The sequence below is a fragment of the Syngnathus leptorhynchus genome, chromosome 3 (assembly GCF_054491065.1).
Source record: "Syngnathus leptorhynchus isolate UIUO chromosome 3, UIUO_Slep, whole genome shotgun sequence".
NCBI lineage: Eukaryota > Metazoa > Chordata > Actinopteri > Syngnathiformes > Syngnathidae > Syngnathus > Syngnathus leptorhynchus.
Genome location: NC_141197.1, coordinates 13,990,383 through 14,009,615, shown reverse-complemented (window position 1 = coordinate 14,009,615; position 19,233 = coordinate 13,990,383). Strand labels below are relative to the sequence as shown.

The following is a 19,233-nucleotide window of genomic DNA, read 5'->3' as shown; positions in this document are numbered from 1 at the left end:
AAAGCTCCACGACATGTCTTGAGTTGCTGTTTCCATGAGTGAAAATAAGTTTTTACAATTGCATTTTTAAGACTCTGAACTCAACAAGCGGAAATTCTCGCTATGCCCCGTGTCATGGTGGTAATGATTTCCATTCTAGGCACAGCCAGAATCAATTTATCAATGAATAATGTTCTGCCCATCTGTTGTGTGCATTCATGCAATACTTACGATTGTCACTGTAGTCATCAACCAAGACGATCTCTTTGATCAAGTGAGCAGGACTTTTCTTCAATACGCTGAAGCGAGAATGACAAAGAGAGGAGGACTGAATTTGAATCCCCAAAATATGATCACGCGGAACTCGAACAAAATGCATTCGCGTAGGCTACCTGACGACGGTACGCAGCAGAGCGGAGCGGGCTTCATTGTGAAAAGTGATGACCACACTCGAAGCTGGCAGGTCGGACTTCCATTGCTTATGTCTGCAACTACACACACACGTAAATGCGCACGATGAGACGACAAACAAACGATCGCACACATTTGAGTGCAAAGATTCTGTGTGGTAAATAGCAACAAGTCCCTTTGCTGAGGAGACCCTGGCTGCACGCTTGGCAAACTGACAAATCACAGCAAAATCAATATAGGATCCATTCGTGCTCTTTTAGTAGGCTAATGGCTTCAGCTGGCCACGTTCGGTCAGCGCGTCACTGAGGCATGACCACGGGACGAGGAACTCTTAATGGCAAGCTCAAATAAAACCCCCTCTGATGAATAGACATGTAGAGCAAACATAGAGAGCACATAGTGTTTGTTTAATGAGCGATAAACGCAAGATCAGCATCACCGGGAAAATATTATCAAATGAACTACAATGGGATGGTGAAGCAATAAAACAGATGCTAATCCTCTTGCTCTAATGGAACAACTTCAAGGAGGGGTTTTGCCTCCAGTGTGACAACAGCAGGACTGGGAAGATAAAAAAAAAAAAGATGTATTTAAAGAGCACAACTAACATCTGTCTGTGGAGCAAATTGAAGCAAAGCCAGGAGACAAGAAAACCTCAGCCAAGGCAGAATAATGACAGGTAATGAGCGGTCACTAACCGATTGACGCACAATATAATGCACACGGTTGCGTGTGTGGTTTCCAATTGCTTTAAAAGACTTCGAAAGCGCCCTCTCATTCAATTTATACAACTCAACTGGGGAAAAAGTTGACATTTTTGAGAAGGGAAGTAAAAATGAACAACTGGATTGTGGCTGCAAAAGTGTGCACACCCCCACATAAATGAGATTTGGTTGTGTTCGGAATAGATTAGTCTTATTCAAACTCATTTTAAATGGGAGATGGCGCACGTCGCTGATTCAACCAATAAAGTTTGTCTGCTCGCTCCACAAGTTTTTTTTTGTTTTTTTTCTCCTTCTGTTTGCTTTTACAAGTGGACATTGTACAGCTACTACTTCCTGGTATCATTAGACAATGGAAGGCGTTTCCATCAGATCTTATCAAACAGACATGCACAAGACTTGGACACTGTAGTGACACATAAAATTGTGTTTAAAGACTTGTGCACATGTGTGACAATACATACTGGTCATGTCTGGTATCTGGCACAGCTCTGTCCATACGGAGCTTATCGCTCTCCACCTGGTTGAATTTGTTTCTGGCGTACGGGTCCTGACCCGGTCGGACTACGGTGGCTCCAACATATAGATCCTGGTCGAAATCCTGCCAGCGGACTTTACCTGGACACAGACATGATGTAAATAATAAGCTGAAAATACAACTGCTTTATTGCTCCTCGACAGGGTGCGTTGACAAGGTCGGTTTACAGCTCATTTGTTCAGATGTAGGCAGGAGGTATAATAACTAGCATAGTGATGATTGAGAATTCTGGCAGGCAATTGTGTGGAATTATTGTGGAGTGTAAATGAGGCACACAATTCAGCAGTAACCAGCTCAGGGATTGTTGATCAGTCTCAACTAGTGGGTGGCCTGAAGAACAAGTTGCAACAGGAAATGATTAACATACAGTCAAAACAGGACTTCTACGTATTTTAAGGTTAGTTGTAAAGAAAAAAAAAGCAGTGTCGGTACGTCGGAGTTTTAAAGTCAGAGTTAAAATATTCAGTCTTTCTTCAGAAGAAAAAAACGTATGTCTGATGAATTTAACATTTCTAAATCATGAAAGCCTCCGAAGATTGCCAACCTACACCAATGTGTCTCGGCTAGAGTGGGGATTATACATCAGTTAGAATTTAAAATGCAAACGGCAGGGTTGATGCAAGAACACTTCACGGCTGTCTAGGAAAAAAAGCTGCTGAGGTTCCCTGAAATATTTTGTCCTTATAAACAGACGGGAAAAAAAACTGGCAACTAAAGTGCGAGTTGAGAAACCTGCAAACAATTGAAAGGATGTTGCCTGGGTTACAGAGAAAAAAGGCTTTTATTTCTCAGTTAATCACAACCACTGAGACACACTCTAATGAGACCACAGCTAATTAGCAGAACGACACTGCAATGGTAATGACTTGTGTTAAGCGTATGGCGGTGTGAGATTATACTATCTGTCAGCCGAGGTGAGCGTGTGCCATGACAGGCGGCAGACAAAGCGAGAAGGGAATGCTGACGAGGATAGTGGGCGACAACCGAAACTTGTGCGTGTGTCCAACTTGACAGTGTGTGTGTGTGTGTGTGTGTGTGTGTGTGTGTGTGTGTGTGTGTGTGTGTGTGTGTGTGTGTGTGTGTCTCGCATGTTAACTAGATGCGGCTCACAGGGATCGGCCTCCGAGTGGAAAGCGACGTGTCAGGATGTCCTTGCTGATATGGGGGCTCCGTTAGTTAATGTTTCGTCTCATTTTGTTTCCCAAATCGTTTGAATTTCTTTCATCTTTAATTAAGTCTACTTGGGGTTAATATCTTAATTGTGTCCTCTGTGCAAAAAAAAAAAAAAAAAAAAGGCACTACTGAACTGAAACAATGATGATCTCATTTCAATTCAGCCAAAAGAAAATTGACTTTTCTTTTAGAAAAGACCGAAAATAGCTAAGTTAGATGCATTTAAAAAAAAAAAAAAAAAAAGAGCACAGACTAAGAAGTGAAAGGGTTGCTCTGGTGACATGTTGTGAAAAGTAGCATTGAAGATCCTTAACAGTGACTGTTATGTTCCTTCTCTTTGTTCATTGTTTGTCAACATCCTGCTTAAGACAGCCACGTGCAAACACAAGCCAGATCAGGTTTTACCGTTTCAAACTAAATAAAGGCAGACTCAACTGAATTGTACGTGAGGTAGTGAGTCGACAGAGCTTCTCTTTCAAGGCTGACACACTCCATTAGATGTCCGCAGCCTCGGCCACAGGATATCTCATTCATGTGATATCAATTAAAATAAACTCCCTGCGGCCATCTTTTCGAGATGCACCGTGGAACTGGCTTGTGGTTTACATGTTTGGTTTTTTTTTTTCCACTGGTGAATAATGGACAGATTGAGCAGTCTGCAAATCTTTCCCCTTGGTCTCTTGCTCACTGAGCTCTTTCCACTCTTAGCCTCTTCTGAGTGTCTTGTTTGCATTGGCTGCAGTATTTTCTGGAAATCCCACGATGCTCTGATGTTGTCATACTGATGGTGCACTCTCCCGTGTTGCTGTTCCCATCCAGTGGAACTTCACCAACCCACTCAATTCATGCTATCTTCAACACACCACTGTGGCTTTAGATTCACTCCCTGATAAGAATACCAATAACCTCAACTTGTTTTATTGTGTGTGGATAATAAAAAAAAAAAAAATTGCGACAATACCAGCTCAATTGTTTAAATATGTGTTGACTCCAAAAACAGCGACATGAGGAATTCTTTGGAGGATTGTTTGTTGATGGATTTGATTGATTCATGGTGGAGAAATACTGAACGTATACAACGAGCAATGATGACGATTAGTTCTGGTCTTCTGCTTAAGGCAATTGCAAGTGAATTGAAAAATCCATGAGGAATCAATAAAAGGCAGACTGGGACTGCTTAAAAAGCAGCAGGGGGTTCCATTTTCACAGAATTGCATAAAAGTTGTTTGTTTTCCTAATGTTCGATTCATATTCGCTTATTTCAACACAAAATGTATGAAGTGCCACCATTTGGATTTTTAAAAAGGGTAATGCAGTTACCGAGACCACCTATGTATTCTTATTTCTCTCTCTATGCTTTTAAAATATATATTTTTTAAACGACTAACACATTCTTACTCTGTCCACTCTCTAATTGTCCTCAAAAATATTTGGGGGGGGGAAATAGGCGTTAGTGTTTATTTTGTGCTAGACTGCCATGGTGATGAATAAAGCCACTCTAAAAAGCCCCCCCCCCCCCCCCACACTTAAATGAAAATCCATTTCCAGTCACGAATCAATCAGATGCATGCACTCAACTTTTTGTAGGGCACATGGGAAGGGAGGGAGGGGCGACTGCATGACAAGTCGCTCAGCAATGACTTTTTAAATCTTCTCGACTTTTGTGTTGTTTCTGGAAACGCTGGGTGGAGATGCATAGTTGGGTTTGCAGTCACACTGCGATGGAATTCCAACCGCATTGAATTGTTTTTTTGTTTTGTTTTTTGGGTTACACGTATGAAGGTCAAAGGGGACTGAGAAACTTGTAACTCTGAATGTTTGAGCATATTGTAGCAGGAGGAAATGATTTGCTTTGTGAGAACACTCTAGGTAGTACATACACGTTTAGACAGCTGGATTACATCTGTCTTCCGGGTTCTGTTGTAAAACTACAACTACCACCCCCCCACTCCGCCGGGCCTGCTTTTACTACTAAATCAAATAAAACTACATGCCAGCCAAGTTGCTAAATCCATCTACCACAACCTCTTTCGGGAGTAAGGTGAAGGATTTTTTTTTAAATTGAGTGAGTGAAGTCTTTTTTTTTGTTTTTATTGTTTTAGTCATTGATATTGTATGGAATCTTTTTGTTATGGGCATAAATTCTGCAAATTATTTGGGAAATAGGTCTGTCATCCATCAGCATGACATTTTTGAGCACATGGATAAATATTTGAAGTGAGATTCTTACCAGGTGGCAGATCTTCCAGACTGTGAGTCTTGTCATCGGAGTTACGAGCTCTGTATCGGCCGGACGAGTCACTTGAGTCCCAGTCATCCTGAAAACAAAATAAAAATCAAACATAGGTGATCATAGACAAATATGTCCCAACAAACATGTTTTCTATTGTCCTTCTGATTTATCCAAGCACTTAATCTAAGTTAAGTTTAAAAGCCATTGGATCAATTCAATGTGAGACAAGTTTATTAGAAGTTTAGATGCATGCAACAATTTGTTCAGTGAGTATCTTTTGAGAACCAGTTGCTTTTCATTCTGTGGGAAAAACAAACACGTTCGCTATAATCATCTCACATTACTTTGCGACAGCTTGTCAATCCTCCAAGCTCAAACATAAAGACCCGATAAAAGAGTTTCTTAAGACGAAGAAGGAAATTTTCCCTGCCAGAGATAACGTCAGTGAGTAAATGTATCTGAAAGGATTTCATATCCCTTTCTGAAAAATCTTCAGCCTTTATTTCTCCCTCATATTGAATCTCTCAATTGTCGCCGAGATGAAGAGCGAGAGCCTTTTACGACAGGACTAATCCATCAGAAACGTCTAAGCCTAATAATTGCTTTTATTCAGCTGTCATTTTCAGACAATTCAGGAGGGAAGGAGAAGAGAGATCCCTCTTATTTCATTTCGGTCACATTTTAGACAATTGTCTGCTTCTTTCCATCTTTTGTGGAAATAGTTTCATTGAAAATACAACTATCTCAAATCATTGATAGTCAACTCCTGTTTATTTTAGCAATCTCCATCATTTTACATGGCAAATACGGAACATGTTTAGGATATAGTGCCTTCGAGTGTTCCAACTTGCCAGTTTTTCGAGACGACATTCATCTGATTTCTTGCTTTTGACTTATGAGTACAAATTTAAGATACAAACATTGTATGGAGCCCGAGAACTCAGTTGGACAAGTCATCTGAAAACAGACTTAAACATTTACGCCTCCCATCTCACCCGCAAGGCGACCACCATTGTGAGTGATGTGAGTCACCCTGCTCGCACTTTGTTTTATCTACTGCCACCAGACTCACCAACAGCTTCGTACTCCGGGCTGTTAGGATCCTGAACTCTTCCCCCCCCCTCCACCCTTGGCTGCATAACGTCCTGGTCTTTTGGGCCACGTTGGCTGCCTTGCACTACTCCCCCTGTACTTTTGCGCTATGTTCTGACTGTCTGCTGTATGCACACTTGCTCTTATTCATTCATTCATTCATTCATTCATTCATTCATTCATTCATTTATTTATTTATTTATTTATTTATTTATTTATTTTATTTTATTTTATTTTATTTTATTTTATTTTATTTTATTTATTTATTTATTTATTTATTTATTTATTTATTTTTCATTGCTCTTATCTATTCATTGTATGTGCCTTCTTGTTTTTACTTCTTGTATTGTTTACTTGAATGTTTTGTTTGTCCGTGGACCAATATAATATTATATTGATATGTCTTGTCACCGTGGGTGAGTTGGAAAGGCAATTTCGATCTCTTTGAGTGTCTCGAAGTTGACTTTGACTTTAAAGCTGTCACGTTTAGGCCAGCCTCAGTTTCCTGCAATGAAGCAACTAAACTCCCATAGACATAAAAGAGTGCAAGCGACATTTTTTTTTTTTTTTTTCCCACTTTACAGTATCCGGGCGGAACCAATACTTGGGTACATATAGAGAGCGAGGACGAAAATAAACGCCACCCACACAAAGTGACATGACATTGTCAAGATTCGACATCATGTAACACAAAGTCTTTTCACCACCAAAATGAATGAAAATGAAAATACAGATTGCAGATTTGACACGGGCTGACATCCTTCATTGCTGCTCTGTGACACCACTAAATTATTTCGCAGATGCTTAAGATGAGAGACATTAGCGACTGAAGTTGCCTTTCCTTCCCGTCGAAACTTGAAAGTCAACATTTAATGTTCTTTCTGAGCGACATCCAAGTCTACCAAAACACTGTCAACTATTTCTTACAACGTGTCTCGTAATTCACGGCCTGCAACTACTGTATCGAAAAATCTTTCGCGGGAACACCCTCTCCCAAGTGAAAACACCACCTCGTCAGCATCTGGATTTATTGGCAGAATCGGTTGCAAGTCGTACAAGTGTGGCTTCCAGTAGCATTTTAATAGCTAGCGCATGGGGTCCTTGCAAAAGAGCCAAGTGGGCAACGCCAATGGAACAAAAGTGATGTCACACTCAAACTGAATTTTTAAAACCACTGGACATTTTAAGGGGGGGGATTTTAGCCAAGTTGGAAAATCCCTTAAATTATGTTAGCACATCATTAGAACCTTAAGTCATTCTAATTAAAAACGGGCTATGCATCAAGTTAACATAAGACGCTGCTAAAAAAAAAAACTTGGAGCAAGAATAATTATGCGATTATACAGGCAAGTGGACGATTACACGCCGTCATTGACTTCAGCTAATGCCGAGGTATTGCCTCAATGCTCCAGGGTCAAAATGTTTAGTATTTACATTTTACTTTAGTTTTAAAGGTCTGGAAATATTGTTTCACTCAGGACTCAAATAAGAACTCATTTTCGAAACTATGAAAAGCTTCAAGAAGGTAACCCGAAGAGGTGAAAGCAGAATTGAAATCACGAATTCTACATTCGTACCCTTAGCAATGTCTTTTTTATGGTCTGTCCTTGGAGTATTGTATTTCAATTTTGGAAGCGCTATTGTCTTTGCAAGCGTAGGATTCCGATTCAATTCCCACTTTGGAGAAATAAAAATAGCAACGATTTGTTGAGATGTTGCTTGTTGAGGTTCAGCACTGTTTCACTCTGACAGCTGTCCTTACAAGGTTCACAGTGTGACGCGTATCACAAATATACAGCAGAGTGTGAGTAGAATTGTAAATATACAAACGATAAGCAGATATCCTGCAACTAAACGGTGGTAGCTGTTATCTGCACATCCTGTAAAGCATAAAAACAAAGGATAAGAATGAGTCCTTCGAGTAAGTCAATTGTTTCCTCGCAGCTACCTAAGGAAGTTTGAAATAGTGCCTCAGTGTAAGTAAGGTAGAGTACAACCTTTCCCAGGAGATCCACAAATTGTTTGAGCAAGATTGATATTTTCAAATGACCACCACAAATCTTTGCACTTCATAGCAGAGGACTTTAAAATGAAGATGAAAAACTCGACAAGACGTGCAGGCATGATTTGCTGTCCAAAAGCTACCGTGAGAGCAAAAGCTGGAGTAATGTTTTTGCAATTCATTTGATGGATTTTATAGCGTGTTTTTTTTTTATGACCGATTTGCAATTGCCTTGTCTTCACACATTTTATATAATTCAGGATAATTAATGGGATGGGTGAATGATGCTGACCTACCTTCTCCATCTTTTTATTTCTGTTCACTTTTGGTTTAAAAAAAAAAAAAGGTTGCACTTGTTTTTTTTTTTTTTCCCCTTATCGATCTCAACTTTACTTTTGGCCAATATCAAGACTTTTAAGAGACGATGAGCAATTTGGGCTTTGCTGCAACAAGAAATGAAACATGACATGTCCTGATGTGACAGGATTTGGCAGCATATCACGGCACTACAACTAACAAAGTGCACACACTGACACAAAACGATTTCAATATTTCATTTACAGCCAGAAATAAAACTACAATGGCCTGAATCTACGTCGAAAGAAGGCTGACGTGTTTCTTTTAAACTATATTTGCTAGGAATAAATGCATTGGTGACTCATGTAGACACTAGCACAAAAATATTTAGCAGCCTTTATACAAAATAAGTTCAAAAGAGTTGAATACGATTAATATAGTAAAATACAGCTTTACGACACACATTTTTTGCTTTTGATCATTTTTTTAAATTATTTTTGTTCGTTTGGTTTTCATCCTATTGAGTCTCAAAGATTGTACTAACTTCTTTTCTTTGGGGATCCATTTTGCTCATCGATTACGTCATTTGAGGAGCAATTTAGTAATTTAGAGGAGCAATGTGTCGCAGGTTAACTCCACGGACGACTTTTTATTAAACAAGAAAAAATATATTTAACAACCTAACGGGGAGGTTGAATGTAGGGCTGCAGCTGTTGAATATTTCAACTTTCCAGTTTCGTACCGTGCTAAACTCAGTTGGTATTGTTCCTTGGGCTTGCCAAAACACAATTCAAGCAGTTGTAATTAATAGTCCGAATTCATTTCATGCGAAGCGAAGGATGTTTGCTGGTTGTTCGCACACCTGCTGCTTGGCTAATAGGATAAACTTCAAATCCCCCAACACATCTCAACATGCATGCGTGCTGGAGTGTGTCTATGTGGGTGAGAGAAAGCGTTTTAGCCTGCCAGCTCATATTCGTGTGTGTGCACAAGAGACCCCGGAAACGTTGGTGTGTTCACTAAGGTTACAAGCAGGCTTTGTGTGGATGAGCGCTAGTGTGTGCGTGCGCACGTGGATGTTCATCCGCTAATGGTTAATGTATAATGCACGATAATCTGATCACAGTTGATGACAGATTAACTCTGAGAGAAGCCAAGCGCTATCACGCACACACACACACTAGCACTAATTTAAATGGAGTCTGTTTGCATTCATGTTTTTTTTCCAGTCGTGACTTTTTCCACTGACTTTAACCTCCAACCGCTGTTGCCATATTTACCTGATATCGACTTCCTGTAAGGTAAAAAAAAATACTGTGTTTTAAATGGTCATAAATATATTACCGTATTTTCCGGACTGTAAGGCGCACCTAAAAACCTAACATTTTCTCAAAAGCTGACAGTGCGCCTTATAGTCCGGAAAATACGGTAAACAGAATCAGGGGTGGTTAAAGGTAGAAATATGTCTAGCATGTTGATGAAAATCTGCACAAATCTCCAAAGCAGTGTTAAAGTAATACATATGTGCATCATGACAGCTGTCGCCACATGTGGTCAAAAATATAAACACACTGCAGAATGAGACTGATGGGATGACATTTGACCTCAAATGTGTTTATAGTCTTGGAACAATCTTGTGAGGTTAAAGGTGAAAAAGACTTTGAAAAGAAATGAACTAGCCTGGTAATGTTGACTTGAATAGCTTTCAAAATGGAGGCTGCTCTTCTCTTCTGTCGAGCTAAGATAATCATCTCGAGCACACCACCGCAAAACTTCCGACGTCTGGATGCACGCTATTCTTCTGAGGAACTCTTATGGTTTGTTTTTGCCTCAAGTAAGATGATGAAGGAAAAAGAATCATACCCAGGGGGGGAATCCACAATGTCAATTTGCAGCTGAGCCATTTTGCTCACACGTCACTAAGCAAACTGCAACAAGTCACACACATTTGTGTGTGTGTGTGTGTGTGTGTGTGTGTGTGTGTGTGTGTGTGTGTGTGTGTGTGTGTGTGTGTGTGTGTGTGTGTGTGTGTGTGTGTGTGTGTGTGTCAGCAGGGTGTAAAACAGCTCAATGGTACAATTGTGTGCGCTGGCCTCTTTCCCGAAAAGCCCATCTGCATCCAACAAGCGCACACACACACGCATTCCTATATAGGCACACATATAATTGTCAGCCTAAAAAAAAAATGCAGCAAGTGACCTTTACTTCTAAGCTTTGAAATTGAAAATACAGCCAAACTAAATGTCAAATAAAAAAAATCACCTTTTTAATTTGTATTTCAAGCAGGGAGGCCATCAAGCGTATGAATAATCAACTGACAAGTCATTTAGCAAAGATTAAATGTCACCACAAGAGCACCAGAGAAGTATGACTATGCAAAAAAATGAAATGGATATGACTTTAAATGGGGTTGTTGATGTCCTCCCATTTTTTTTCATGTGTCAGAATGCGTGTGATGATTTTAACTAACACTAGAGAAGAATATTTTTATGATGTAGGAAACATGAAGCAGCAAGACACATCTTTATGCCTGGGACCAAAACTATCATCTCATCCTTCTTTCGGCATGTCCACAGTCCTTTAAAGAAATAAAATGCGGTACAAATGGTGAGTCATCTATTGTTGTCGAACTGCAGGAAATCATTGACACGCGCTGCTCGTTTTTTGTTTTTTTTTATGTTTAGTGTGTCGGATAAACACGGACCCTTGTGGGAAGGACACGAAAGAATATCAAAAGTGTGAGATTTGAAACAAGGGCAAAACCACGCTGGAGAATACAAAACAGTCGAGGAGTTTGTGGGAAGTCAAAACTAATGATCAGATGGAAGGAATAACATTTGTTATGATATCTTATGTAGCTTTTGGGTGAGAGACTCGAAGGTGGCTGTGGGAATTAGTCAAGTGAGGTTAGGCACAGTTTCGGTGGCAGTACAAGGCAAAATGGCAGCCCCTCGAGGTAGATATAAATTAATTATATTAATTAAATGTCCTTAATTTCACGCAATTTGGAGGACATTTTATTTTGGGGGGGAATTTTTTTTAAAATAATCTCATTCTAATGAGATTATTTTAAAAAAACTATAAACTACTGACATTTTATTTTGGGGGGGAATTTTTTTTTAAATAATCTCTCAAAACTTTATGGATCAAAAGTACTAGTGGTGTCGGTTCTTGGTATCGGTGACGACTCAAAGTACTTGTACTGGTGTCTGTCTGATAAAAGGTGCTACTGAACATCAATATGAATCGAAATAGCACATTTGGGTCAGCGAGGGCCTATCAAACATATAAATGTACCTTTTTTTTAATTTTTTTTTTTTTTTTACTCGGCTTCCCGAAAGGTTGACCAAAAGGAAGCGAGCGCCGGGAGGAGCAAGGCTAGCATTGCCGGAGTACAGAACAAGAATGCTGAATCATCCCAAGTCGTGCGAGTCGAGGGAACGCGTAGGTCTGAATGCTGGCGGGCTGATGGGGGCGGGGTCTTAAAATACCTAGCTTGACTGTACACACTCTTTCATCAACCACAAGCTTCCTCTCTTTTCTTCCACTTCTTCCTCTCAGCTTTCTTTGATGCTCCCCTCCCTCCCTCTCGTCTCATCCTCCTCTAGGAGAACACTAAATGACTGTTCCCTAACTCGACCACACAGCCACTCTGTGATTACGCCCACCGCAAAAACAAAGTATCTACTGGGTGTGAGACAATCTGTATGATGAAAGATCATGATACAAAATCAGGGGAGAGTGCTGCAGACACAAATGAGAAAACAATGCAGGTGTTTTTCCATGCTAAAGGGCAAAAAAGGAAATCCATTACCAGGCAGCCGGAACAAGGATGAGTTCATAAATGTTACAGCGCTGATGGGTACTAAAAAATCACCAAAAAAAAGGAAAGGACACATTTGGAGATCCTGTGAGTCCATAAATATTTTCTTTTGCCATACAAGGAGCCGGGTTTCTGCGTTTTTGTCAGCGTTAATGGTGCATTGAGATATTCAGACGCTGTTTTTTTTTTTTTTTTTTTGCATCCGTTTGTTCCTTGTTTATCAGCCCAGACATAAAATATGTGCACGTAATCGTTTTAACCTCTTTTATCCCTCTAATATTGATATGTTAGGCCTAATGAAATCAACACACGTGCACAGGCCCTGATACCTTTCAAACATGTCAGCAAAACCTCAAACCTGGAGATAAAGCAGGCTCCATCTGTCCTATGCCTGCTTACAGTAGAGCCAAAAGCACATTTCACGGCGTGACGACAACATAACATAATGTAAGCCTGCTGGTAGGTCAACTCTATGATCCTCGGGTTCCACTTCAACATGAAATCACGGTTGCAATACCGCAGATGTGATTTAGATTGATGTATTTGCGCTCCCAATTAGAGTTCCCTCGAGTTAACTTCTTGTCAGAAATTAGCCTTCAAAGATGTTCTGTATGCAGTTCACTCACCTAGAGTTAATCCATCCTATTGGACACTGTTTAGGGTTGTCCCGCAACTTTTCACACTCACATTCCAACTTATGAGCAATTAAGAGTTGAACTCCAAAGGTCAAAGTCGAGATTTCTAATGATTACAAACAGCAGTTATAATCGTAGAACTATGAAGGTCAATTAACTCAATTTCTGACAAAGATTTGTTGATACAGCTCTTTCTCTGGCACCATCCTGGACTTCATCTTTACAATCACTGCAGCCAAGAGAAAAAAAAAAAAAAAAAAAAAAAAACACCCAATAAAGATAGACTGTGCTGCCCCACAGCTTCACAGGAGTTTTGCAGTAAATCAATCAATAAATAAAGTAAAATAAAGTAAAAGAAATGCAGAACAACCAAAATAAATACAAAGTAAATGAAGTCAAACAACAAAACTAACTCGGGGACTCAGTCAGACATTTGAATCCCGACTGACTGAAAGCTCGGAACGTAAGGCAGCCTCCCAACATGTGGCCATCTTGTAATGCGTTAAATTCACCAACACGTTCAAGAGGCGAGGAGCACATGCAAGGCATCTAATGAGGGCTAATTACACCCTGTAACGGAGATTTTTCTCAAACAGTCCACAGGCCCTTTGAAACAAATTGGTACCCTCCATGGGGGTGGGGGGGGGGGGCATTCCTCTTTTCTTTTTCCACATTATGACCTCCATTCACTCGTGGATATGACTGTCAACGTAGCACTGGATTTTCCGTAATGTCTTTGAAGTGTTTTTTTTGGTCAGTCCGGTGACTCACACCAGCTCTTTTTATGCTGGCAAGGGGGAATATACCAGATGTAGTCCATTTCAAAACAACAATTGTGAAGTCAAAAATTGTTAAGCGCGACTACAAAAAAAAAAAAAAAAAAATCGACGATGATTTGGGGACATTTTCTGACATTATGGTAAATATGTCATCCACTCATTCTGACTTTTTAGGTCTTACTGTAAATGGAAGCCAAATGATTCTATGTGTGCCTCATCGTTGACTATTATTAAATTATGCGTCCTAATCCTTATCGTATCAGCCCCCTGCAAGGAATACCGGTTTGACACTTTCCTGTGATAATGCCTTAATTAACTAGACATTTGGAACTACTTTTGGAGATTACATTTGATCTTGTTGATCACACGAGATCTTAGAAACATCATTCCCTCACAGCCATTTTCATTCTATTGCCGGAGCATTATGACTGATCTTTGAAGATCTACATATTGTTGTGACAATATAAGCACCGAGAAATCCTCAGAAAACTTTGCTTCTATTCTACAGTTATTAATTTTCACAACATCCCCCAATTTTGGGTCTATTATAATACCTGGGATTTTAAGTGTTTTGGTATAAGCTGGTCTTTAGGGTAGAACATAATCATATCATGAGCTGCAAGCAAGACATGGAATAATAATAACTAGTAAATAAATAAGTAACCAAAGAAATAACAAAAAGGCCCCAAACTATCTGGGCGACAAGCCTGGTTATATTCTGCTCGTCTTTACAAAAATAAAAGAGCCTTTCTCCAATGAGTGAGTAAGCGGTGACTAACCACATTTCTGACCTGCTTTAGAAGACACATGTGGAGACCAGAGAAAACGTATAAAAGACTGTGAATAGGACATCAAATCTTTTTGAAAGATTTTTTTTTTTTTTTTATTCCTTTCAACAAAACAAAAAACAATTTTGTGGATTTCCATTTCTGAGAAAACTTTGCTATGAATGACAATCTAGCCAGTGCAAGAACCATAACTGTTTTTCTGGTTGCCTCAAGGATTTTAATAAAGGGGATGTGAAGTTCAGCCTTCACTCCTACTAAGACAGCCAGACAGACAGCTATTCAAGTTATATTCTGACAACCCCCCAAAATTCACCCGAGTGTGGTCGAGTGAAAACAATCCCTGCATATTCTGCGTTGTCAGATTGTACAAGACTTTGGTTTGCAGAGTCCGACATCAGGGTGATGAATAAATGGAAGAGGACGTCAGAAAAATCACAGTTCCATCCATCAAGTGGCATAAAACACCAATATTCCCAACGCTAGCGGAACGCAGTTAGCCGATTAATCGGTTTGTGTAGTTTCCGAAGACATTTATAAATGACTCCATCCATCAAACATCAGCAAACCTGCCAAAGTTTCACTATAACTCTTTCCTCTTTTTAAGAGTGTCAGCCAAGTCAGCGGGTCTACTTCCTGAAACTATTTCCACATGCTGTAAAAAAAAAGACACTTTGGAAGTTTCTCCTTGCTGGTGCTTAAACTTTGGTGGGAACTTTTCACTTTTGATACGAGTGTGTGAGAAAAAGAGAAAGAGAGAAAGAGAGAGAGAGTACATACAGTCATAAAGAAGTTTATGATTACCAGAGGGAAGTTATTGAACAATTTTTTTTTTCTGTAGAGATGCACTGATATGTTCGGACTCATACAGATGCTACAATTCTGGTATCATTTCACCACCAATGGGGTAAATTGGCTTTTGCCCAAAAGCAATTTTTAACGAGCTGAAAAGCGCTACCTTAGTGAAAGCTCTTTCACTATTTGCCAACCTGTGAAGTGGCAACTGTGCAAATTGAGTCATTAAAAAAATCTGTCAATGGTTTGGTTCATGTTATGTGTCAAAAGTACAAGTGGGATCGATGAATTGGTATCGGTACTCTCAAGAGTTGAGTATTGTTGTCGTATTGGTCTGGGGGGAAAAAAAGGATTGAACATCTTTACTGTTAATAGTAAAATATAGAACATTCAAAATGATTAAATTAGTTTTAGAGTCAATTATATGTGTCGGACGGAAACTACTTTCTGCCTCTGGGTCCAAATCCCGCAATAAAGGTGACAGGGGTGTTATATTCTGAACAGTTAGGATTTGAGTTTGGTATTGAAAAGGAAAATGGAGTTTGTGTTGCACACTGACAGACCACTCTACTCCCCACAGTGCGGGAGGTAGAAAAAAAACAAAACTGATTTTGAAGCTTGCAAGATGTGCTGGCAATTTGGGATCCTGGGGTTTTGGATGTCCTGGAAAGGAAGCAGGATTTTGAAATGCATTCTAAATATATCCAATCGCAATAGAAGCTACTGCAAGACTGAAGTAATACTGTGTATGGATATCAAAAATTGAAATATGATGCATATAGCCGGCAATGATGATTGTACCTGGATGCTACACACATTGCCAGGTGAGATTTGAAAAATGAAGTATGAGGGGATAAACTTCAAACGACATGTCGCGGGGCAAACAGATTCAATGTGTGTGTGACGCAAGCTGCAGTGTGTCAATGTTGGCTCGTTGCGTTGTATTGTTTGTCACGCATTCATCTCGTCTTGGTCACGTGCGACCATGTCAATGCCGTTTGGCCTTTGGCCCGTTATTGCGTAAAAAAAAAAAAAAAGACAACAGCGTGGTTTTAACTTTGTTTTCAACTGTCACCGCTTTAAATAAGCCCTTGGGTAAGAGTTCATTAGCTCAATTAAATGATTATCACACCCTGGCAAGTGTAAGTGGAGGCCAGCTATACTTGGGATGTTGAAATGAGATGATCTCGTTTATTTCGTCATTTCGATGCTCTTGTCGCAACCGAGATGATGAGTGAGCGCGTTCATCGGTGACAAGATGGATAGACGGAAGACGACGGTCGGTCTCTTTCGAAACATTATTATTAACGAGGTCACGCCGCTAACGGAAGATAGCAGATCTTAATGATTACGCTAGAGTTGGAGAAGTAGACAAGCAGGAGGAAAAAAAATCGAGAGAAGAGATGAAAGATTTTGGACTGAGCAGAAGAGATGAAAGATTTTGGACTGGCCAGCGTGACACACCACCTCATGAGTGCATCGAGCTGTGAAGCCACAGCCACCAGCAGCAATTGAAGCCAACTGGCTAAGCACGGAACGGAACACTCATCAAATTCATTGCTCTAGGGTGCCATTTTTTGGAAGACGACTTGAGTGCACCATACAACATGTCAATGGTCCAAAACATTGCCACGGCAGTCACCGTGCAAATGACAAACCCGGTCAGACGTGGTTAGATGGGGGGGAACACTACGAAACCTGACACGACGTAATGAGGCCTTCCATAACTTGACCGGGCCGCCTCTTGCGAAACGGGAGGCATATTTTTACATTGACGTTTCACATTCTTCTAAAGCCAAGCAAGCCATTTAGCTAAAATGTCAGCCGCGGCGTAGCGGGTTTGTTAAGAATGCGAAACGTTAAATGTGACAAAATCAGACAGCGAGACAATTGTTTCGGTACATAATGTGGATTATTCCGTTAATACGGCGCAATGACAGGCTACATCTACAATTTCATTTCGTACACAAAAGCGACATACACTATGATTATAAACAAGATCGATATGTGTACATACCGAGCTGTGAGCCAGTTTTGAGTTCTCGTTTGGGATCTTTCACCTCAAAAAGTTGATATCCTAAGTTTTCCATGGCAGCTTTGATGTAAAGTCCATGGTTGTTAAAAATCTTTCAGCTAACAGAATTCAATAGCCTGCAATATTAGCAAGCAAGGTGCAAGTTGAGCTTCAACGTCACTGAGTCTACAGCGGAAAATCAATTTGTCTAACATGGCCACATTGATTAATGAGCCATTTCATTCTTATTCCACAAGCGCAATATATTAACCAGAATCTTTTTTTTTTTTTCCTCGTACTTGCATATATGTGGTCTTGCTTATTCTATTTTTTATTTTTGAAGTGTTTTAGTTCCCCTAAAAAAACATTGCACTCCAGTCATCTCCCTATTGTCAATATTCAGAATTGTCACACAAATAAAAGAAAACACACATTAACTTTGATAACAACTGATGCTGGACTTTTCCCTCTTTAAATGAGAGTCCGCTACTTAATATTCTTCTGCTCTTCTCACGCATACAGTCAAAAGCAACACAAACACCCAGAGAATTAATCCTCTCATGAACTCACCACATGTTTTGTATTGTATCATCCACAATGACACCAATGGAAAAAGACAACCCAAAACACACACACACACACACACAGACACAAAATCTAATTCCAATTCAGTATGATAATTTCAAAGGATTTCAAAGTTTCCACTGTACTTGCCAAAAAGAGCAGGTGACATGTTCATCTTCGGATAGAAAAAGTCGTTTTCTTTAGTTTGCCAAAAAATCTGCAGCTTTGCTCAAACAGCTGACAACATTAATGAAGTGTGTTGGCTGGTCCCGCAACTCCCTACAATTCTGGCGCTGAAGCTTTTCTCTCCCAACCCTGATCAGCATGAAAGTTGGCAGAAAGCATAACATGCTTGTTGGCGGAATTCAGAACGGGTATCCTGGAAAAGGTTCTGCAACACTAGCTGTCGTATACCACGATGCATCAGGGCGTTGGAAGATCTCCAGCTTGTGGTTCTGCGAGCTGTCTTGTGACAGAATATCGCCAAATTATGGATACTTTTAGTTTCAATGATGAACGACCGACCTAAAACGTTTTACATTTCAACAACCGCTGTTATTTCAATTCCGTAAAAGACAGAAGCACAAAAAAAAGCCAATAATCAAGTTAGCACTGTGTCCACAGACTTAACACTGACAGACGCCAAGTTTTCATCACGTGTTCCAGAACAGTCAAGCTCATCACGGCATGGTTTGAAATGGTAAACACTGTGAAGGTGCGATGGAGACAGATTCGTCGGCTACAGAAATAGCGTGATGACGTAGCAGCAGGACACAATGCAACCTGGCGATACATTCAAAAAGACAGCCAACACAACGGGAAAAAAATAAAGGACAACATTGGAAGCCATCCAATCATTTGTATTCTACCAGAATGTAATAAACAGCCAGACCAAGTCTGACCAAGAAAACCATTTGGTTACAAACAAGAATGGCACTTTAGCGTGAAATGCCCACGTCTAAATTATTATCATTATTATTACAACCCATCCTCTGAATTCCAAATCCACCTGAACAAGACATTGCTGCCACTTTGAACTCCCAGACAAGCATGAAACACGCATGTACGCACGGCTATCAACCTAATGGGAAAGTAAAAGGGCTAATATGGTTGACTGGAGCCATGCAAACACACAAAAGCTGATATGAGCAGACAAGAAGCAGGTGGAATACACACGGGATGTTCTCACACAACAACCCATGCAGAGTGTCACAAAAGGAAAATGAGACGACAAATTATTTCAAAATAAAAAAGGGGGGGGGGGGGGCAACATTCAAACTGACAGGTCAAAGAGGAGGTGTCATCAGGTGGGATGACATGCAAGTGATACATTTTGGAGCTTTTGCATTGGTGCTAAAGTGACCCATCCGAGTCAACCAGTAACATTCAGT

At 40.1% G+C, this 19,233-nt stretch overlaps 1 protein-coding gene across 2 annotated transcripts in view; it reads right to left on the bottom strand.

Annotated features, from left to right (window-relative positions):
• The window catches only part of galnt2 (UDP-N-acetyl-alpha-D-galactosamine:polypeptide N-acetylgalactosaminyltransferase 2), a 31,015-nt gene that overhangs the window by 9,893 nt on the left and 1,889 nt on the right, over nucleotides 1-19,233 (bottom strand). For both annotated transcript variants that reach the window (XM_085907000.1, XM_085907001.1), the window contains exons 2-5: nucleotides 5,054-5,141; nucleotides 1,577-1,730; nucleotides 372-470; nucleotides 211-278 (exon numbers count right to left, since the gene is read on the bottom strand). In XM_085907000.1, the coding sequence (XP_085763126.1) occupies nucleotides 211-278; nucleotides 372-470; nucleotides 1,577-1,730; nucleotides 5,054-5,141 (409 nt within the window). The remainder of the gene's footprint in view (nucleotides 1-210; nucleotides 279-371; nucleotides 471-1,576; nucleotides 1,731-5,053; nucleotides 5,142-19,233) is intronic.